The 24,376-nt window shown below is 39.4% G+C and overlaps 1 protein-coding gene across 10 annotated transcripts in view; it reads right to left on the minus strand.

Annotated features, from left to right (window-relative positions):
• DOCK9 (dedicator of cytokinesis 9) overlaps window positions 1-24,376 on the minus strand; it is a 2,508,686-nt gene that overhangs the window by 876,952 nt on the left and 1,607,358 nt on the right. For all 10 annotated transcript variants that reach the window (XM_044071294.1, XM_044071300.1, XM_044071298.1 and 7 more), the window contains exon 13: window positions 12,417-12,539. In XM_044071294.1, coding sequence (XP_043927229.1) covers window positions 12,417-12,539 — 123 coding nt within the window. The remainder of the gene's footprint in view (window positions 1-12,416; window positions 12,540-24,376) is intronic.

A 24,376-nucleotide genomic window follows, 5' to 3' on the forward strand; every position in this document is an offset into this window, starting at 1 on the left:
CCTTAGCTGTCTGCATAGATTTACCTTTTTCTTCCATCTTTTTTAAGACCTCCTCTGCTTTGGTGCCAAATAAGTTGTCTTTGTGCAAGGGTGCATCCAATAACTTAGATTTGACATGGTTTGTCAAGGGCTGTTCCTTAAGCCAAGCATATCTTCTAAGGATAGAACCGGTGACTGCTGCCCTGCAAGAAGCTTCTAAGGCATCAAAACCACAGTGTAAGGTGTACTTAGTTACTTGACTTGCAGAATGCATTAACTCTTGTAACTCTTTAGATTCTGCACAAGCAGGAAAGAAAGACACTTTTTGTTTGAGGAGTTCCATGGTATAATGTTGAAATTTTAGCATATGGAACTGACAATTTAGTGCTCTGATAGCAAGAGGAGCAGAGGTGTATACTTTTTTACCCCATCTGTCTAGTGCTCGAGAATCCCTATCAGAGGGGTGGGATTCTTAGCAGAAGTTGCTTTAATTCCTTTAGGCCCTTGAGAAATTACCTCAGGGTCAGCAGTAGGATTTTTGAAAAGAAATTTGTATGAGTCAGGGACTCTGTAATACCTGTCAGGTTTTCTGGGAGCACGAGGGAGGGTGTCAGGAGTCAAACTGGATTCCGGGAAAACATTGTCCACAGCATCCAGGACTGGGGGAATGGCCAGGGGTCTGTGCTGTGGAAGATCTAAGAATTCTCTCTGTCTCTTTTTAGACTGAGGGTAGTCCTGACATTCCCATTGGAAATGCTCCCTTAAGGTATGAAGGGTTTCCCCAAAGGAAAAGTCCTCAGATGGAGAGGCTGAAGGAATGGATTCCTCTGCATCAGAATCCTCATAAGCAGAGAGGTGTTGAATGTCTTCATATTCAGATTATTCAGATGCATCAGAGTCATCAGACTCCTGTTCACATAAAACTACTAGGGACAGATCTCTTTTCCTTTTGGAAGGGGTAGCTTGGCTTCCCCTGATCAGCATGATAAGTTCTTCTGCCATTTTAAGCATTTGAGACTGAGACAGGGAAGCCGGTGCCTGAGACTGGGTCATTGGTTTCTTGGGTGTGGGCCTTAGAAAGTCAATAGTTTTCAAAAGAACGGTAGACGCAAAAGAAATAGTTTGTGTTGAGAATCGGTAGTGCAAAGTACTTCCTTGGAAGCCAGTGCCTGCTCAGCGGCTCTGGACTCATTCAAGATAGAGACAACCGCAGGATCCTTATTTGAAGAAGAGTTTTACGGCATACCGGACTATGAAAGGGTCTCAGTAGCAGTCTGCGAATCCACAGAAATGGGCATCAGGGGCTGCGAAAGCACCTCACTGAGGACTGCAGAACTGATGACTAGCTTAATGGAAGCGTTGTTGGTAGATTTGGACCTGTGCGGTCTGTCTCTGTCTTTATCCTTACGTTTTTTTGGAAGATCTGCTGTTGGATGGCTTACTGAAGCCATATCGGAATTCAAGGACTGTAAGCGAAAATATCTAGCTAATATAAGGGCCCGACGACATATAGTTCTGGCGTTAAAGCACAAAAGCGACAGCGAGGTATGTCGTGGTCTGGGCCTAAGCAAGTGACGCAGTAAGAATGAAAGTCTCGGTGTGGTATTTGCTTTCCACAGGCGAGACAATTGTAAACTTTTTCTGACATCAGTTAGAGCAAGAAGAAAGGATCCCAATGGAGTACTTCGCTTTAGAAGACTTCAGCTTCAATTTGGAAGACAAAACTCATGTAGCGGCCAACCAGCAATCGTGCAAACTGCTTCTGTTTCGGACTCCTCAGCAAGAAAGACTGATGTAATGGCACTGGCTGCCTTACTTTATACTACTGATGACCTGACGTCAGTCCTGAAGCGACAGCAACCAACGCAGAAATACTAAGCCTCTGGTACTCGGGCCGGTCAAAGGCTACCCTGGCAGGGATAACCCAAATGTGATGACTGCAACAGTGAAACACGAAGAACATCCTATGTTGTCTTGGCCAAAAAAGGGTCACCAACAAGATTTCTGGTCAGTCCTGCTGAATCTTTAGTAGGACTTTTAGAATGAGAGGTAAGGGAGGGAAGACGTACAGAAACATCTCTCTCCATAAAAAATGAGTGCAACCACTTTCCAGACCAGAGAGTGTGGGTCTCTGACACAAAATTGATGAAGTTGTCTGTTCATGGAGGAAGCAAAGAGACATACTTGTGGAGAAACCTACTAGTGGACAATGTCCAAGAACATGTCCCTGTGAAGCTGTGTTTTGGACCTGTTCAATGTGTCTGCCAATACATTCAGGCTTGAGGGAATGTATACTGCCTGAATGTGTGTTTGCAATTTGACTGCCAGCTCTCACACTTGCAGGGCTAGTCTGCACAGGAGTTAAGACCTAGTTCCTCTCCATTTGTTCAAGTACAAGAGCACTGTCATGTTGTCTGTGAAAATTTTTAAGGGTCCTGGAATGAGAAGAGACTGAAAGGCCTGGAGTGCCAGCAGCAGTGTTCTCATTTATTTTATGTTGCTGTGATCTTTTCTTTGAGAGGGTGACCAGGTGCCTTCTGCTTTCATGGAGCCGAAGGCTACTCTCCAGCCTGTAACTGAGGTGTCTGTGTACTTTTTTTGTACTGGTGAAGGAGAATGAAGTGGGAGGCCTGGGTTGGCAGAAAGTTATTGAATCCACCAGGTTATTTCTCTCTTCAAGCAGGGAAGAAGGGGAATTTGGAATTCCAGAGGGTGTGCATGTTGTGTCCACACTGATTTCAGGGAACACTGCAACATCCTCATGTGCATTTTTTCCAGAGGGAGCACAGGGATGGTGGATGCCATGAAGCCCAGGATCCTGAGAAAGGTTCTTGCTGAGATGTGTGAAAGGGAGAAGAGGTTTTGAAAGAAAGCACTGAGCTCCTGGACCTTCCAAATGGGAAGGGAAATCTTCATGAGATCTGTTTGAATTCTGCATCCCAGGAAAATGTGGTCCTGTGATGGGGAGAATGGATTTTTGGAAATTTACAATGAATCCCAGGGAAAGGAGGATGGAAATTGTGTGGTTGAGATCTTGCTCTAGTGCCTCTCAAATGTCTGCTTTGAAAAGAAGATCATCCAGGTATGGGAAAACTTGGATACCCTGCAGTCTGCAGAATGACACCACTGGTGCTAGGCATTTTGTGAATACCCTTGGGGCAGTAGAAAGACCAAATAGCAAGGCTGAAAATTGAAAGTGTCCAGAGGCTACAGAGAACCTTAAATATTTCCTGTGGCTGGGATGAAATGGAATATGAAGGTATGTCTGTCAAGGCCATAAAGGCTTGAGGCAAGAAGAGAAGGAACAGAGTTTGTAATGTGAACATCCTGAAAGTAGGTACTTTCAGGAAGGTGTTGAGGAAGGAGAGGTCTAAAGATAGGTCTCCAAGAGTCTTCTTTCCTTGGAACTAGAAACATTCTGGAATAACCCTCCTTGCATCTTTGCTGAATAGGGATATACTGAATGATGCCTTGATCCAGCAGGTTTTGCAACACCTGTGGAAACAGCGGCAGCTGTTCTTTAGGTGGTTGGGGAATGCCCCTGAAAGGAGGTAGGGATTCCCAAACCATGAAATATCCATTTTTGTGATAGAAAACATCCAGGAGTCTTCAGTAATGTTTTCCCAAGCTGGACATGAAACAGAAAGGGGAAGGGAAAGGGGTGGTGGTGATATTGTGGTCCAAACAGTCAAAAGGACCCTGGCCTGTCTGGAATGGGCTGTTTTTCTGTTGGGGCTAGTTGAGGAGTCCTAAATGATTGTTACCTCTTTTCAGATGTTTTTTTTTCTTAGAATGAGGTGGCCTAGATTTCTCTGGAATTTTGGGTCAGGAGATACTAGGAGGTGTTTTAAATCCTGCATCTCCTTTAACTTCTCCCACAAGGTTTTAAATAGGTCAGCAACTGCAGGGCCAAACAAGGCTGAAGTGTACAGGGGAGCAACCATCAATTTGGTAAAGGATGGAGTCTTAACCATGCAAATCTTCTAAGGACAGATCCTGAGACAGCTGCCCTAGCAGAATCCTCTGAAGCGTCAGTTACATTTAATTGTGTGGCGGGTGACCTGAGAGGTTGCACCCAACAAGGACATAGCCAGAGATTTATTCTCAGAATCAAGCAAATCAGAAATTATTTTAGATAACTGCAACAAGAGTTCCAAAGAGTATTTTGTCATGTGGGTTTGGTAGCTGACTGCCCTAAAGGTAACAGTGGCAGACATATACAGTTTTTTCCCAGTCTCTCTAAATGTCTGCTGTCCTTGTCAGAAGGAAGCAGGGAGGTTGAAGGAAGAACCCTAGAGGGTTTGTCTGAAACCACAGTGATGACCGATGGGTCAGCCGAGGGTGCTCTGAATAATAACTTGCAATCTCCAGGCACCATATAAAATCTGTTTTTTCAAGTGCTGAAGGCAGTGAATTTGGAGTTTTGCTTGAAGATGCAAATATATCTAAGAATACAGGAAGGGCAGGGGGAGTAGCTGAGGGACTGGGGGATGTCCACTTGCAGTAAGTCATAGTAGCGTTTTTGGACATCTGACATTTCAGTACTGTATCACTTGAAATGTTCCTGCATCTTGGTCAAGGTGTTACTAAAGGAAAGAACCACATTTGGTAAATCACCCCCATTAATATCTTCCTCTGTGGAAGCATAATCTAGTGGGGAGGGGATCTGGGATGAATAGGCCAGTGACTCCTCATCAGAAGATTGTTCCTCTTCTGAGGAGGTTTTTTCCCTGAGCCTTTTTTGACGTGAAGCAGTCCAGGTAGAGGGTAGGTACAGTAACTCCTGGAAGGGGTCGAAGGGACATGAGAGCATTAAAAATATTCTGAGAAAAGGTCTGCCAATCTTTTTGAGGATCAGAATGTGGAGAAACATGTTTTCACCTTTTGTTTCTTTTTGCTAGGAATGCCAACTCTATGTAGGGACAGTGGACCGGATGTAGGCCTACACTTGATTATGTCTGAATCCAATTCCTCCCTAACTAGAATGGCCGGGATTCCCCCTAGGGCCTACACAGATTACGAGTCTGGGTTCCCCTTAGACATCTGTACTGGATGCCAGTGGTACCTCCAAGGAAGTGCTGAAATCATGCTCCAAGACGACCTCGGTTACAGGTTCAGCCTGTTCACGGGAATGCCCAAGACAGAAAAGGCACTGTTGGTGGTTGTACTTATGTGGAATCTATGGCCACATTGGCATTAGCCCTTCTTGGATGACATTAAACCCTATACACAACTAAAAAGAATAAAAGGATTCCCCAATGAGGCACTTATCTGAGACATTGAGATTGAAATTTCTTCAGCAAGCAGACCGTACGTACAGATGATGCGTTCTGTCTGGCGGCAAAAATTCTGAGAATGGTGCATGTGTACATCGCTTTTATAACCTACATCCAATAGCAGCCTACGTGCGATGTACTGTGCACCCTAGGCACTAAATACTGCAACAGCAGAATAGAAGGACATCTATATTTATTCCTTTTCTACATTTCTTTCCTTCTCATCTGATTCTTTACCTTATATTTTGGGTGGCTCAGTGGTGCAGCGGTTAATGCTGTCGCCTCACAGCAAGAGGTTCTCCGGTTCGATTCTCGGCTGGGGTGCCTTCTGTGTGGAGTTTGCATGTTCTCCCTGCGTTCGCGTGGGTTTCCTCCCACATTCTAAAGACATGCTTCTGGAGCATTTCTCCCCAGGTCTCCACTGAAAACAGGATCTGTGGAACTTAGTCGGACTTTCCCGGTCAACAAATGTTAAATAAAAATAAAAAATAAAAATATTCTTTCTTTTGTTTTTGGCACTTTCAGTTGCTGCCTAATTTTTTGTCTACTTCTGGTTTGATTTCCATTCCCACTTGACACCATTCTGCTTCTTCTGATCTTAGCAGGGAAGTCATCTTAGACTTATTCTCATGTTTTAAAACTTTCACTACACTTGGATCTTGTGAGGTCAGCAGATATGTATGCAATCTTATGATTGTAGATCTATACATGTAATCAATTTCAAGGAGTCCCATATCTCCCTCAGAATGGCGAATATATAATCTTGGTATATACTGATTTTTATAAATCATTTGATAAGTGTGAAGCATTTTTCTTGTTTTCCTGTCCAACTAATCCAATACCTTTTGGAGCCGGTCAATCACCCCAAAACTAAGTAGGAACAGTAAGAGCAAGTTAGTTTATAGCTTGGACTTTGTTCTTAGATGTCAGCCCTGTTTTTAGTATTAATTTTAGTTTTCTACAATATTCTTAAGTTTTGTTCACAGTTGTTCTTGTTTTATTGATGACCCTTTATCAATGTCCAAACATTTATATGCATCCTCCTGCTCAAGTTCCTATATCACTTTCCTTCCTCAGGTGCTGCAGCTTTCCTGCTTTAAAGGTTGCTTTTGCACATTTATCAAGACTAAATGACATTCTTAGATTATTTGAGAAAGTTATGACCACTTGCAGTTGTTTTCAGTTCCTCGTCTGATGAGCTATACAGTTTTAAATCATCCACAAAAAGAAGATGAGAAGTCGTTACACTTTGTTGTTTTCTAGAGCCAAATTGTAACCCATTCCAGTATATAGTTTATACATCATCAGAGGGCAAGTTATTGATCTATAGTTTTTAGGATAGCTTAATAAGTTAAAGGCAAGACTAAAGAGCAGCAGTAACAGTCACCCTGGAACTGGGATAATAATTGGTCCTTTATCACGGATTAGCTGCAGAGTGGTTTGCCACAGTTTCCTAGTCACTGTAATGTAATAGATCAGTGTAGGGTGTGGTGTATCTTATGCATCTGTAAACACTCCTTTATCCATGAATGTGAAACTCTGTCAAACAGTTTTTTGCAGTCTAGTCATGCCAACAACAAATGATCCTTTGTTCCACATGACTTCCTTTTATTACCTTTTTGTTCTCTTGCCATGATTGAGTTTTCTTCTACATTACTATAAACTCTACCAGCATCAATTCCAGTACATAGTTTATACATCATCAGAAAGCATGTTATAGGTCTATAATTTTTAGGATAGCTTGTAGGTTAACACTCTTAAGGAGAAGTGCTGTTTTTCCTGTTGTTAATCAGTTTGGTGTCTATTGGGGATATATGGTTCTTACTCAGGGCTAAATCTTTGTGCGAAGATGTTAAGACTTTTAGCCCAAGGTTAGGTACTGCACTTAGGCCTGAGGCTTTCCAATTAGATGCTTTCTTAATTTTGTTTAAATTTCTCTGGCCGTTTCTTTATCCCATTTCATATCCTGCACATTTGAACTTTTTACGGTTTCTTTTACTTCTTCTATCCATTCAGTATCTTTTTTTATGTTCCACCGGGTCTTCTTAGATATTTCTTTAACGTGTCTATTTCTTCTTTTTCCCAGTTCTTTATAAAACATTTTTGGGTCATCAATGAATTGCTTATTTTATACTTTTCCTTTATATGTATCTGCATATCTTCTAAGTTTTTCTGCATGTGCTGATATCTTTAGTTTATTATTTACAATAGTATATAATAGATCCTGGTCTCTTCTGATACGGAGTGTTGCTTTTATCACGTCTGTCTTTCTAAGCATTTTTCTGATCTGTTCCTTCGTCTGTACTCTTGTAACAATGACACTTCTTGTCTTAACTGCTTTATAGTTTTCTCTATTTGATACTTCCATGATAGCATTCAATTTTTTCCTGTCCTTTCCCTTATTGCCTGTGCTTATGTGGTAAGACTATCTGCTGTTAATTTTGCTACACCTTATTATATCTTATTGACTTTGGTTATATCACACAAATTTCTGTGAATAGCCTTGATTACTGTGTTCATCTGTTTTATCAAACTTCTAACATTTTGGGTTTTATTTACTTTCTGTAATCGATTTCCATCATCGATCTTAATATGTCTATTCACCTATATTAAATCAAGCATTTCTTCCCTTAGATCATATTCTTATAAACTAAGGGCACATTAGAATATCTGTATGCATTTTCCTTACTGATGTAATGAAAATACAGCAGAGCTAAGTGAAATATACATTTTAATGAGACATGGTTCCTGGGAAGATTAGATAGATGTCACACACTGAAAGAATACTGTACCATGGTCTGACCTACGAAAATAAGTCTGTTGACAGCATCAGACCACACACCTACACAAATTAAGTTTTGTGAACCAGTAGAAGTACAAGGTAAGAAACAGCATTTTCCAATATTCCTTCTGAAAAGGAGGCCATTTAATGAATGATCAAACTTTAACTGATATGCTATTAGATTTAATCCTAAGCAGTAACGACCTTGCAAAGAACTGGGATAATTGCAAGCTGAAGATAAGAAATGTGGTCACAATGAAAACAAATGAGATATGGAATAGCAGGGGTTTTAAAAAGTAAGGGATTTGCAGAAGCAAAAAAGAATAAGAACCCAAGTTGAAAAGCAATCCAAATAAGCTAGAATGTCTATGCAAGACTGTTTAGAAAACAGGAATGAATGTAGAGCAGTGGCTTTTTTATTAAAACCTAGAACAACCAAAAATTGTTGGCTTAATGTTGAAGCTACAAAAGATTGAAACATAATAAACTAATCTCAGGAATTGTGAAAACAGAAGTAGACACAAAAATAATTATGGGTCTAATGGTGAATTAATTTAGTACACTATATAAACAAGATGTACAGTCTCAGATTAATACACAGGAAAAGGTAACATTTCAGGTAATTGCAATTTCTCTGGTTAAAAGAAATTGAAAGAGGGGTACTAACAAAAAAAAATAATAAAGAAAACCAAATTAAAGAATTAATGTGAAACCAGAATGCACGGAAAACTCTTATGTTAGTGACACAATTCAAAGAGAAGTGTGGAGAAAGAATGGTCAGGAGATAAAAAAATCTGACTAGTAATTTAAACAATATTTTTGTGGAAGGGCATGTGCCTTTGATATAGAAAGTTGTTATGGTAGTTATACCAAAGATGGGGAGATCCCTGTGATCCGGGATCATACAGACCTGTTTCAATTCTAAATGATGATAAAGTGTTTATGGCAATTTTGGAAAGAAGAATGTCAAAGATAATGTCAAGAGTACTAGATCTGGATCACTGCCGAATTATAGAAGGTAGGGAAACATTTGACAATAGTGACAAAACCCTTATGATTCAAAAGGATGTATACGGCAATAATAGCATATTAGTGTTAATAGTTTTGGATGCTGAGAAACATTTGACAGAGTGAGCTGGAAATTTATGAAAAAATACCTTGAGGCATTTGTTTCCACTAACAGGGACAATATTTAATATCCACAGAGGAGCTTAAGATAAGGTGGAGTGTGGTGATGATCTGTCTAAACAGTTGAGCCTTATAAGAGGAACTAGCCAGAGTTGTCCACTTTCATTATTATACGTTGATTTATATTTAGAGCCATTAGCCACAGACCAAAGACAATTAAACATAACTGGATATAAATGGAGAAATACTAAAGAAAATGGCCCCTTCTGCAGATATTTGTTACCAATCCAAAACATATGACAATTATATTTGATAAATTGAAATAGTTAACAGAACAGCAGCTTATAGCAAATGCAAAGGCTAAAGTAACTATATCCACAACACATTAACACATTAGTAGATACAATGTTTACCCTTTTTGTGGGGTCATGACAGTGTGAGATACTTAAGGATTTGGCTGAAATGGGATGTTGGACAAGAAGTAAAGCAAATGTGAAATGAAAGTAATCAAAATATTATACACAAGACAATACTATAACATAGTTACTTACAGACATAAATATAAACATTCAGACAAAGGTAGATGAAACTAATGACATTATGTCAGAATGGCAAAGATTTTCAAAGGCCAAAATACCTGCTCCATCTCTTTATCGAAGTATTTACATCAACAATAGATATATACCCACAAAGGTGGTGCTTTATGAAAATATTAACTAATGACTTAAGTATGGCAATCTAAAAAATATAGCAAAAATTTTACAAATATAGATCTTTAAAACATTTATCTAAGGTGTTGGAAGCCAGCATATCTATTTTTCTTTTGCTGAGCTGCCAATAACACCACAATCTAGGCCCTGCAACTCATGCAGGATCTTCAGAAAACACCTTGAAACCTAAGGTTTTGTAAATTCAGATGAAGTACTCATAATCAAAAGGCTACATCTGCAGCAAAGACCCACTTCTGAAAGCACAGCATAAGCCAGTACTGGCTACAGAAGAGTACCATCAGTGTATTATACTTGTACATCTACAGATAACTGAAGGCTTTCATCACAGAACCTAAACGAGGCCGTACAGAGGTTGTGGGAGTGAACTGGTGTTTAGCAGGCCACAAAACAATACACACAATACACAAAAAGTGGATCATGTATAACACGTTGAACTCAAAATCAAACAATTCATGAGACATCAGGCAAAATGATTTACCTTTACAGTTTTCATTCATCATATCAAGGAATACTACATTTCATAAGCAACTCCAACTTAGAAAGTCTATAAAACATATTTCAAATGAGGCATTCCACCTTATTCATTGATATAAGGAAATCTGAGTTTTGACTGTCTAAATGTTTTAAAAACTAAACAAACAGAAAAATAGACTGTTTTGAGACAAAGAAATACCATTAAATGCAACTTTTCTACCAGTGACATTTTCTATACGGGTAGTCAGGAAAATGGTTACAATTTTTTTTTCTCTTTTTGGCCCCTCAACAATAGCCCCCTTCAATAGCCAAACAGTTCTCTTTTTTTCTCCTGCTTTGATTGCTGTTCCATACCCACATTACATGCTTTAGGAAGGTCTAAACATTCCAAATGAGATCTGCTTCAGCAAAGTTCTGCAGCTTAAAGCAGACAGTGAAATGTAAGTCAGCTGTCGGAAGAAAGTCATCCTGGTCATTCTTTGGATTTTCTATTATGTCCTACTGCTCCACCCTTGGCAGCTAATGACTGTACTGCCTGTGTCAGGCCTGAAACACCAGACTCTGAGGTCTGTTCTTTCACAATGGCCCCACAATACAATGCATGGCTTGAAAGATCCCAGTCTTCACTTTCACTCAGTTTCCTGTTGTCTGGCAATGCTTTTAATCTCTTCCAGACAGTGGTTGAGTAGAAGGACCAAACTGGCATCCCATCACACAGGGCACTGACTACTCACTCCTATACTATTCCCCAGTCAACTCCCACAGTAGTTTGACCTGCAAGCTGAACCACAAGTTATCAGGGTCACAGTCAGGGCTCCATTTTTCTTTACCATGTAACCAACAGGTATAGAATTAAGTTAACTGACAGATGGTGTCGCTATTAATATCACAAGATTCCTAACTGAATTTAGCATGCTGCATCATTACACAGATGACAACGTTTCAAGAACCTTCACTACCCGAATGATCTCTTAATGTTAAATTTTACTTTTAAACTCTCAGAAAGAAAATCTCCATCTCATCATTATCCTTGATATTAAAGCACAGGCAAAAGAAAATGCACTTTCAGAGAAGAAGACGACTTTGGAGGACTCATTATTCCTAAATCAATTGTGCAACAAAGTGCAAGCAGGCTATTACTTAGGCCAGGTCAACACTAAACTGCATAGTAAGGGTGTGACTAGGTTATGTCTGGCACATTACACACAGCTTTAAAGGCCTTACAGAAAAGGAGAGGATAAAGCCCATTGTAACTTCACAGATCAGGGATACTGACCTGGCAAGAGACTACATATGCAAGGAGACCGAAGAGTAAAGACCAGGAAAATGGCAAGTGGATTCAACACATTATTATGGAAGTGTAGTACAGAGTTATGAAGGAAAATAAAAGAAAAGGTATAGATGGGGGTATGGATAGCAGCTGAAAAGTGAAATATTCAAGTCTAAAAACAGTGAAGCTACAATTCCTGGTAGTCCCTGAAATGGCCTGCCAGACAGCAAGAAATAATTTCATTTAACATAAGTTCATAGGTTCATAGATTAGTGCTAAGCTAACTGCCCTTGCGAGCCATTTTAAGCCTAGCCAATTATCCCTTGTGAGACTCAAACCCTGCACCTTGTGTTTGTAAGGCAAACACCTTAACAAACAAATCAAGAAATGCAGAACAGATAGAATAAAGAAATAGGAAGGTCAGTATTATGTGGGCTAAATATAAGAACCATGTAGACCTTGTGGATCACTGCATCTCTTCCACTGGCTTATATGTATGTTTCAAAGTATGCCTTTACAGAACAGAGAACTGGAGATGGGTCTAATGCTGTGCCTCTAGGAAGTAAATGAAATGAGCTTGTGTGGTGTCGGGAAAAAATTAAATATAAAAGTAGTTTGCAAAATCTAGTGTTACATAGTAATTTATAAAGTAAAACAAAGATGAACATTTTTTTTTATTATATGACTATACACTCTACTGTTTCATGCTGCTCTAGAATTCATCTGACAGATACCAGTCACGAATTTAACTGTCTTGCATACAAATGTATGAATACCTTAGCTGAGTCTGAACTCTTCATGTAGGGTTCGGCGCAATGTGCAATGCCCCCTTGCAGAACCTTTTCTATCCTCGCAACAAGAAATATATCAGCATGAGGACAGGTAACAGAGAAGATTCCCTTAAAGGAAAAAAAAAAGAGAAAAGATTAAAAAATAGTACAGATGCAAAATGAACAAATAGGAACATTTCAGTAAACACTGTAGTCAGCACACAAATTAATACCATACGGGAGACATATCCGAACTGTGCCAAGACTGAAACATTATACTAGTGATTCATATTAGTACATCTAAGCTGATGATGAAATAAACATCAGAGTGTCCAGAGATTTCAAGTGGGCTGGACCCACAATGTATTCTGTACATGCCTACATGACCTAGCTGCATAAAAATTCAACTGCGTTTGTATTTTTCCTACATCAATAAATTGTGACAAACTAAACAGTAACTAAACTCTTAGCATAAGGGCAGAAGACAGCCTATGACTATTGCAAGAAAGATTCAAAGACATGTATCAAAGATCAAAACACTATAGTCAGCTGGACTTAAACTTATTTGAGATAATACTTGTAGCAGACCAAGGATGACTTCAAGTACATGTTTATTTTATATACCAGAAAAAAATAAAACACCCACTGCAACACATTTCCATCCAAGTACCATAATGACTCACTTAGACAGAAAAAACATTTCACACAAACTTTCAAGCAAAGAGTTCTTAAAACAAAATATGTACGTTCAAATGCAATCATAACAATACAGCTAACCACAGTTTATTTATACGCCTGCATCTGAACATGTGAATTTACAGCTTAAAAACCTTAAATGGTGAAAATTACTGAATAATAAGGAGGTGCCTTTTGATATCTCACTGATACTTACTTAACAGGAATCACATTCTGTACTGATATAATAAGAGTGATCTAAATATATGGCTCAGACTTCCCTTGCACAATGGTGCTATGAATCAGGAGCTCCAATCCATGTCACAGACTACTCTTCTTAAGTCTGTCTTAAGTCTCCACTAGGTACAGATATTCACATGAACATTTTAAAATACAGATCACATTATTTAAATAGTAAGTAACCTGCAGTGCTAAAAATACCATTAATCTAAGAAAATACGGAACAGATTCTTTTCCATACATGTAAAGTACCCCAGTGGTTCAGTCATAAATGTTTAAGACTTTTAGTAGCTGAATAAACATAACATCACAAATATTTTTGCATTTAGTATAATTCATAACTTGTTTATGAATATATTGAATTAATAATCACCACTAGGAAAAAGTACTAGTTTTGTAATCTCAGCAAAAACTCTGTCAAGCATAACATGAATGCGAGTGACAAAAACATTTTTGTTCATCATTAATCTCACTACAATTCTCAAAGTACTCTCCATACAAAGAATCAATGCCACTCTTTCGTAAACCTAGTAGTGTGTGTATGTGTGCATATGAAGATATATATATATATTTATTACTGATATATTTATAAAAATCACATGCCCACACACACATACATTTCTGTAAACCCAACATACAAATCAAGTCCAAAACACTGAAAGACCATAGGTTCGACACAAAAAATACTGAACCTCAGAACATAAAAAAAAAAAAAAAAAAAAAAGCTTTTTTTACACTCCACACCCCCTCCTGTGAATTATATATACCAAAATCCATGACAACATAGCACCGAGGAAAAGACAAACTCACGATCCACAGAAATACTATACCTATATACACACACACACACACACACACACACACACACACACACACAGAGTGCATGCAGGCCCCTAAACACAGTGCACAAAAAAAAAAATCAATGTTTACACTTGCTTAACCTCCTTTATGTCATATAATTCTACATAGTGTACGTAGAAACAAGTCTTTAAGACGTATTCTCTTATGATACCAAAATACTTCAGACCGGATTCATAAAGGTCATCACAATGTGTATACTAAGTGTACACTTAAAGTAACTTTGCTATATGACTAGACAGCACAAGCACTGCGGTAGGGCTATTACTGAATTCATAACGTGTACACTTTGTGGTAACCTTTATGAATTCGGCCACAGAAGTAAAATGAATGATACATTGTATATAAACAGTGAAGTAAACACGTACTATCGTTAATATGACATACAATACTAAAATGTTCAGATCTCATGTCTTCTTAGATATGCTATGGATCATGGCTAAAAAGGGTCCACAGACCAGCCTACTCACCTGATGTCAAATATTAAATAAAAACCTGTTCTGGGTATTTTGTTCTGCTTTGAATTAGTTATTAAATTTTATGATACTAGTGTATTTACAGCTGTCAGTTCTTGATTCCTGCCATGAGATTACTTCACAGGAGATCTTACTTCATACTTTACACTTCCCAGCTGTTGCCATTGCTAATAGTGGTTATACTTTCCATGGCAGCAGTTGCAGTTTCCCTTCTGTAGTTGCATACCTATCTAAAAGTCAGTAAGTCACAGTTACAGCTTAAGAAACACTTGTTTAACTTCATTCAGATATAGCCTCATTCATACTTTCAACGTTATTCACACACAGGTTATTCGTGTCACTGTCCTAATGCAGTGGACACCTAGCAAATGCACATTGATTTAATTCCTGTAGAAATACATATTTCTGCAATTCTGAAGATTGCAAATAAGTGTCTTATCACAGGTTTCCCCAGCCATCACTTACAATGTTGTACAATATATCTTAAGCTGAGGGGCTATATACCCCACTCATTTTGCCATAGCAATAATCTTATTTCCTTAACACCTTTTTTTTCCATTCCTTATTTTAGAAATTTGTTTCATATCTTCTATTTAATGTAAACTATGTACATGAAATTAAAAAGTTATGTCAGTCTCAAATTTTGAGCCAACGATATTTAGTACGGTCCTGAGGATGACATTGAAAAGGACTACAAAACTGACAACCCGCTCATATCACTGCAGGTGTTTTTTTTCCAAATAAGTAACTTAGATTCATACATTACTTTGCTGAGTACATTCAGTCTGATCACAAGAGGACTTAAAAAGCACTCAACTAAAAATAATGGCATCATTGGATAGCTACAAAGATTTTTTTGTCAAGGTTGTCACTGAGACCATATAAAAGGCACAGTTGTGTTCTCTGCTGTTACAGTCACACACCAGATCACAAATTACATTTTTTCAGCACAAAAAGGAAGACCCATGACATGTTTTTCCATGTTAAAAAATTGTATGTTTTGGACAGTAGATCTGATATGGAGTATTAGCAGATGGTAGTGCTATATCAGTAACTTCATGTAATGTTCACTTTCCCTGTAGCCTTTTATATATACATACACACACACACACATATACATATATATTTTTATTGACTTGATTTGATTACCGATGAAGTCCAACTGGTAGGAGCCCATTTTCAGCGAAGGCCTGGGGAGAAAAGCTCCAATATATTACAAAACATTTTAAGAACAATAGTTTTACAATCTTCAAAAATAATACAAAAACATCTACAGTTCATATTATGTCTAATTTGGTATAATTGTTTGAAAACAAGTATTAATTGCTACAAGTTATATTTCAGTTATTTAAATTTTAGAGAAATTTTATCCAGTTTATAGAGAAATTAAAGATAAGTTAGGGTAATACAAACAGGAATACATATACACATATGTTGTTCGGATGTACAATGGAATGAATTGACTGAAGGAAGGCTGCAATAGGAAAAGCCACTTACTTTCATTTTTCCAGAAGTTTGGAATCTAAATTTTCCAGTTTTGGGAATCGTGTTAGATTTTAAAAGCAGTACTAATGAAAAAATGTTTTTGGGTTATAGTACAGAGAGAGAGGAATGATATTGCCTGCCTATGTCAGTGTCGCTGTTGCTAGAGTGCATAGGGAAGCAGCAGGCATTTTAATCTAGAGATTAAAAGAGAAAATAATCCAGTGGCCATCCTTATCAACAAAATAAAATACAAAAGCAATGCACCTTCTGCATCCAACACAATCTAATTTGGTTTAGAGGAGGAAAGGTATAAACTGATATTCCAACTGAAGGACAGAGCATCCACTTTCCAAGCTTGTTTGTGGGGAGTCCTTGTGCAAAATTTGTCCAATTGATAGTTCTGGGAGGAGGCAAACAGGCCTATATATGGGCTCCCCCATCTGCTTGTCAACATGTTGAAAATCCTTGGCTCCAGTTTCCACTCGTGTGGGTCCATGAGGTTTCTGCTTAGTCCATCTGCCAGTGTATTTAGTTTTCCTGGCAGGAAATGAGCTTGTAGATGCAATTGGTAGCTCAAGGCTGTGTTCCACAATGCCATGGCTAGTCTGCAGAGGGAGTAAGATTGTGTACCCCCTGCTTGTTTATGTACCACATAACAGTGGTGTTGTCCATCTTTACCATTAATTGTCCTGGAAGAATGTGGTCCTTGAAGGATGTCAGAGTATTCTGTACAGCTAACATTTCTTCTTGATTGATATACAGATGCATTTGACTTGGGTTCCATGTGCCCTGAATGCACTTCCCTGCCAGGTGAGCCCCCCCTTGCATAGTCTGATGAGTCTGTTGTTAGGGTTTGGGCGGCAGGGGGTAGTGTGAATGGTAGTCCCTTGTTTTGGTGGCAGGCCTCTGACCACCAAAGGAACTCTAGGCGTAGGCAAGGTATGATAGGAATCATTGCCTCTAGATGCTGAGAATGTTGACACCATAGGCTTTTTAGATACCATTGTAGTTTCCTCATATGCAGTCTTGCATATGGAATTAGAAGAATGCAGGAGGCCATGAACCCCAAGGCTTGCAGTATTTGCCTTGCAGATAAGCAGGGTTTTTGTGGCTACTTGTTTGAAATAGGTTGTCAAATGAATTTGTTTCTCTGGCATGAGGAAAGCCATCTGGGAAGATGTATTCAAGCTTGCTCCCAAGAATATAATTTTGTGATAGGGTACCAGGTCTGATTTATTTTTGTTTATGGTGTACGCCAGACAAGTTAGCACCCTTTGTACAAAGGCCAGATGATTCAAATGCATGTCCTGGCTTTCTGCCTGAATTAGACAATCGTCCAGGTATGGGTATATTTGAATATTTCCTTGCCTGCAAAATGCAATGACTGGAGCTAGGCACTTTATTTATTTATTTTATTTTACATTTGTTGACCGGGCTAGTCTAACTGGATATATGTCCATTTTCAGTAGAGGCCTGGGGAGATAAGCTCCAAGGAAACAAACAAAATCACATATACAAAAATTAATGTATACAATGAACATTGCAGGTACAGTACAGAGAATAATTAAAGAGGTCATTTGTTCTTAACATAGTACAAAATATACAGATACAATTAGTACAATACAAAATGTAGTTGCAATACATCATAAAGAAAAAAGATGGCAGCTGAATTATACAATATATTAGTATACAAGTAATCATAAAGAAAAAGTAGGAGCTGAAATTATACAATATATTAGTAAAAGTAGTCTCCTTAATGAGACTCTGAAGATGTAAGTAATAGTATAGAAGGACAAGGTAAGGTGTTATTAAGAAAAGGAACTTGATTACTGAGAAGAGGAGGGTAGGTTGAACCAAGTAAGAAGAGACAGTTGATCAGTCAGGTTTAGTACAGGGGCACAACCAGTGTGTTCTGAGTTAAAGTTTCAATTTGGTTTTAAAGAGTGATACAGAGGGAAGAGAGGAAAGTTCGTTAGGAAGAAGGTTCCAGGATTTCCCAACAGTATTAGAAAAAAGGGAGTCCCCAGCCCTGTTGTTTGATTTACAGATATTTACAAGAAGTTTATGTGATGATCGTAATGTCTTTAGATTGATGTAGGGGGTAATGAGGGTATTGGTAGGTTGGTAAAGGGTTTTATGGGCAATGGTCAGTTGGTGGAATTTAAGCTGATTTTGTAATTCAAGCTATCCTAGCTGATTTAGATTAAAACAGTGGTGGGTTCAGAAAGGGTTACCTGTAGCAAATCTGGCTATGTTATTGTAGGAGTTTTCCATTTTATTAAGGCTGTTTTTAAGAGAGATTAGTATATATGGGTGAGGCATAGAGGAGAGTAGAAATTAGATGGGTGTGAGCAATAGTTATTCTAGCTGCAGGAGAGAGGAAGTGTTTGATCCTATAGAGAGAGCCTAGTTTTCTATTAACAGATTTTAGAGTATTGTTAATATGGGTGTCGAAGTTATTCTTTGTAAATACACTCTGGAACAGAATCCCAATCCATGTTAGGCAGAGCCCCTCACTAACTCTATTCAAGAGAAATCTTGACGAGTGGATGGGAGATCGTAGGTTTACCCCGGGGGTCATCTCTGTGTCACTACTAGACAGAGGCACAGTAAACTAAACCCTAAATGGGCGTAGTAGTATTCTCATCCTAAGGGGTAGTGAAAGCCACACACACTCTGGCTAGGCTTATAAATGCCCTAGGGCAGATAGCCTAGTACGAACCTATGAATACCCTGGGCGCAGTAGATAAGCCAAAGGGCAGTGCAGAGAACTGATAGTGCGTGCTTAGAGTAGACAGGTCCAGGATAGGACACAATGAACTGTCTTTTCTGGGTACCAGGAAAAGTCTCGAGTAGAAACCTTGTCCCTTTTCCTCTTCTGGTACCAACTGAATAGCCCCTATGCTTAAGAGAGAGAGTACTTGCTTTTGGGCCTCTGCCCACTCATATGGGGGTAGATCTGGCCATCTGCTTGGGGTTGGTAACGTAAGGAAGTGAAATCTGTATCCTTGGGACATTATATTTAAAACCCATTTGTCCTGAGTAATGAGTTCCTAGTTCATTGCATGCAGAGCAATCTTTCCCCCCAAAGGGGCAGTCAGTTGAAAAGTGCTTGGAAGTTTTAAAAAGAAGTCATTGAGACAGTTTACCATGGGGGAAGTTTTATTACTTCCAGATTTGGAAGTGGAGGCCCCCCACTGCTTAGTCCTGTGCATACCCAGGGACTGAAGCCTTGGAGCTCTGCTGGATCTGGGTTTGGACTGAGAAGGTCTGGAAGAGGCAGGAAAGGACCATCTCTTAGAAGGCAAATGCCTACTAAATCTTGGAAGTTGTACTTGTAAAAAATCTTTAATAGTTTGCATAGATTTAGCTTTTTCCTCCATCTTTTTAAGAACTTCTTCTGCCTTGTTGCCAAACAGGTGGTCCTGATTTAAGGAAGCATCCAGTAATTTTGCTTTAACATGATCTGGCAAGGATTGCTCCTTAAGCCAAGCATGCCTTCTAAGTACAGACCCAGTTACAGCAGCCCTGCAAGATGCCTCTAGTGGATCAAAACCACATTGCAAAGTATGTTTTCCAACTTGTTCAGCAGAATGCATTAAATCATGTAAATCCTTATTTTCAGCACAATCAGGAATCAACATAATTTTCTGTTTAAGCAATCCAATAATATGCTGCTGATACTTTAACATATGAGACTGGCAGTTTAAGGCTCTGATGGCCAAAGTTGCAGAAGTGTACACCTTCTTACCCCATCTATCCAGCGCCCTGGAGTCTCTATCAGAGGGGGTAGGATTTTTGGCAGTAGTAACTTTAATGTCCTTGGGTCCCTGTGAAATGGTCTCAGGATCCGCAGTAGGATTTTTGAAAAGGAACTTGTGAGAGTCAGGAACCCTGTAAAATCTATCAGGTTTTCTGGGAGCAGGAGGTAAAGAGTCAGAGGCCAAGCTAGATTCCGAAAAAGCATCATCAACAATGTCTAGTACAAGAGGTATGGCTAAAGTCCTGTGCTGGAGCAAGAGTGAGAAATCCCTAAACCTCTATTTAGAATCAGAGGCATCTTGACTTTCCCAACGAAAATGCTCACTGAGAGTATGCAAGGTTTCACCAAAAGAAACATCCTCGGGGGAGGGCAGAGGGAACTGAGTCCTCAGCATCAGAATCCTCATAGGTAGATAAGGGTAAATCCTGGTCATCAGAGGAAACAGAAATTTCAGAATCCTGGTCAGAAGTATCATAAGCAAACTCAGTCCTAGGTCTCTTAGAGGGGGAAGGTTGGCTTCCCCTGATTAAAGTAATAAGGTCTTCAGCCATTCTTATCATTTGTTTTTTAGGCATAGAGGTCTGACCCTGCAGGGTGGGCATCAGTTTTCTAGGCACGGTTCAAGTTTTAGGCCTTGAAGAAGAAGATGGCGTTGGTTTAATATGCAAGTCAGTAGGCCTGAATACACCCTCAGAAGCCGGTGCCTGCACAGCAGCTCCAGACCCATCCAAGGTAGAGACATCCGCAGGTTCCACAGTTGAAGCATCTCGTGTCATACCAGACTCCGAATGGGTCTCAGTAAAGGCCTGCAAATCTGAAGTAGCGGGTATCAGGGGCTGCGAAAGCGCCTCACTGAGTACCAGCGAACTGGCGAATGGCTTAGTAGAAGTGTTGTCGGCAGCTTTGGACCTATGTGGCCTGTCTCTTTCTTTATCTTTGTGTTTTTTCAGAATGTTGGTAGTCGGATGGCTTACTGAAGACATATCAGGATAATTGAACCAAGCACCAAAATATTTAGAAGTGAAAATATACGAACGACGGATAGCTCGAGGATTAAATAAGGCAAAAAACCGACAGCGAGGTACGTCGTGGTCAGGGCCTAGGCGAGAAATACAGTACAAAAGAAAATCTTTATGAGGTATTTGCTTTCCACAAGAAATGCAATTATTTACTTTCACTGACATTGGTTTAGAGCAAGAAAAAGTTTCCCCAACAGGGTACTTAGCTTTTAGTTGAAGACTTCGGCTCTGCAACTCGAAAATGAAAATTTCAGGAGTCGGCCGACCGGCACTTGCAAACTGCTTCTGCTTCAGGCACCGCACAGCAAGAAAGACTGATGTAATGGCGTTGGCTGCAAGTTTTATACCCCTGACGACTTGACATCACGGAAAAAGAGACAGCAAGCAACGCAGGACCCAAGACTTTGTTAATCAGGCCGACTGAGGGCTACTGCAAGCAGATAACCCAAATGTGATGACTGCAACAGTGAAACATGAAGAACAACTAGTTACTTGATAGAAACTACAGTTAAAACTTGTGGGGGAAGAGATTAATATTCTCAGACATGGCACATATGACTGGGAGAGAACAAAAGGGTTTGGTGCTTGATTTTTTTTCCTTTAAATTCATTATGCTTAGTACAAGTGACTCTCTTCAGGGGCAACCTGGTAGCACTGCCTGGTTACCTGAATTGTACAAAGTCACACAATATGTAATGGATTGAGAGGACATCAATCCCTGGATTACAGGAGGAAGTTTATTATCAATGCATGTCTTAATCTTCCACACTAAACTACCATACATTATTTGTCTGGATATATTTTTTCAGGTGTAAAATTAAACGACCACCTGAGTGTGGCAATATAGTAAGCACTGTTACGTCCACATCAAATTCAACAGTGTCAAAGAGAATTTAAAAAAATGTACACTTTTGATGCTCTATCAGCATAAGGAAATGTAGTATTCTGTGCTTTGGGAAGAATATGTTGATATTTAGATTACTAAAAATTAGGGTTATATTCAAAACGTACGTCATAAGGCACCGAGGCACATTTACACATTACAATCTTAGTTTTGATAAAATGTCTCTACAGTGGATGGGAAGGAGCTGGAAATAACTCATTAACATTTTTTCTTCCTTTTATTTCAGTCTCTTGGCATCTCCCTCCTCAGCATGCCTGCTGGGGTTGTTCCACGACTGGGTAGAATGCCTTACCCCCAAGAATGGGGTCAGACTGACGTACTGAAGGTTTGCTCCGAGCCAGTGAACTATCAGGTTCATAGGTAGGTACTAGGTTATCAGCCCTGGGGCCTATACAAGCCCAGCCAAAAAGGTACCCTGGCTTTTGCCACCCAAGAAAATTATTTTCCTGTGCCACTGTCGAGCAGAGCCACAGAGGTGATCCCCGGGGTGAATTTCCTATTATAGGCTCATAGGTAGGTACTAGGAACCTGCCATCTTCTCCTATAGCAGTTCACATCATGCTGAGTGGCTCATTTATTTTCCCCTATAAGCCGTAATGTTCCCCACCTAGTGTGAAGACATATGCATGTCTGGCTGGGCAGACGATGAGGACAGGCATGAGCACACGCTCTGTTCTGGACCCATAAGGCAGCCACATCTGCTCTCTTTCCTTTGCGTCCTTGCCAAAGTATTATTCTTATTGATACCATTTTGTCTAGTGTAGGGGTACTGTTAGAGAAAGTTTTTTTTAGTAAAGGAATGTGTACAGTTAGGGGCAAGGGCCCATCCCAGATTACTCATGTATGCTAACCTTCACCTTACTTCTACGCCTGCCCTTAAATCCAACCTTAATCCTAACCCTACATATTACGTTAATACAAATCCATTTCCTGACAGTACCACTACCAAGAGAAGGTATACAATTCTGCAACTTCTCATTTTTTTATGTTGGGGTACATGATATAAGACACAAAAAAATGGCAGATACATAGAAACTGAACTGATAAAATAGGAAGTCAAAAATCGAGTTCACTGGTAATGAATATGAATTTATTCAAAAAGAGATACCACTAGTTATAATACAGGATATTTTTAGTCAGATTGAATTACTATATATTTTGTGATTTGATACTATAGTGGTTTCAGTGCTTTTAGATAGTTTGAGCTTCAGATAATTCATTACATAATCAATTTACACTGACTCTTCAATTAACTGTTCTTTAAGCATGCATACTGAATGAAATTCAGATCTGCATCGTTAAAAATGAATTGGAGTAATGTGATGATATTTAAACAGTGCCCGAGTCACTGAAAAATTACTTCCCAAGACTGGTCAAAGCTGAAGAACCAAAAAGAATAAGCTATCTTCACGTCCAGCATCCTCACAGTATGAAGACTGTTTTGTTAAAATTCTGTGTGAAAAAGATTTTATCCCTGCTGAAACTGTTTGAAAGGTGCATTTAATGAAATACATGAATGTGGTTCCCCTCAAGAAGCAGAGATGTAAAGGCCTGACTGCAACCCTTAGGACCCATGTTCAGTTTGAGGCATGGGGAGCTCAGAGGACCAGGTGAGGAAGGAAGTGAGTGGACAATGTCAGCTTACCCATCCTATGGGAGGAAGCCAGCTGAGCATGCTGCATTAGTGGCAACTGCAAGAGGGGCAGATGTATCACTCACAGCAGAAGTAGTGTGTACAGTGTTAATCCACATAGCTAGGAGGCTGCAGCAACTGTGGAAGGTGCAAAGCCTGCTGAGGAGATTGGGGAGGGTAGACTGACCTACCTCGTGCAGTCAGACTCTCACCTCCACAGGAGAATGAATGGTCCAGAGGGCTCTCTCCCTAAGGAGGAATAAGTGGCTCAACTGGGTACAGGAAAGGGGGCCAATGGGCAGATACTGTGATCCCATAAAAATAAATAAATACATGGTGGCCATAATTAATTTGACTTTTCATCACAAACATCAATATTATACACAGTAAGTGATCATGTTTGGTGGCACTACCAGCTCACAGCACTTGGCTCTTGGCTGTTGTTCCTTTTGTAGGCAGTTTGTGTGTTTCTTTCTGTATCCATGTAAGTTTTATTTGGATGTCCCAGATTCCTTCAGCACTTTAATGACATCCCTTAGAAATGCATTCCTCTGATTTGTCATTGCTGTATGTGTGCATATATGTGTTGTGAGAGAGTGTGTGTGTATAAATTGTGACAAACCTATCCATGCTTTGAGCTAAAGTGCCAGGTGCAGTGTGCATGAGAGAAAATAATAATCAACAATTTTTTCTTTGTACTATGAGGTGCATACATAAACCTTTGAGCTAGCAGTAACAAAGCAACCAGGTAATTCTCTCTACAAAATATGGCAGAAAAGCGAGCAAGATCATGTATACCCTCAGAGCTTTGGGGTGGGGTAAATACATGCAGAATTTGACTCAGGTTCAGGAAATGGGGATGGGGAATTCTCAACTCCCACCCTAGGCCCATCTAGTCTAAAACTGGTCTTGC

Source organism: Protopterus annectens, chromosome 5.part0 (genome assembly GCF_019279795.1).
Source record: "Protopterus annectens isolate FY-2018-M chromosome 5.part0, PAN1.0, whole genome shotgun sequence".
Classification (NCBI taxonomy): Eukaryota; Metazoa; Chordata; order Ceratodontiformes; family Protopteridae; genus Protopterus; species Protopterus annectens.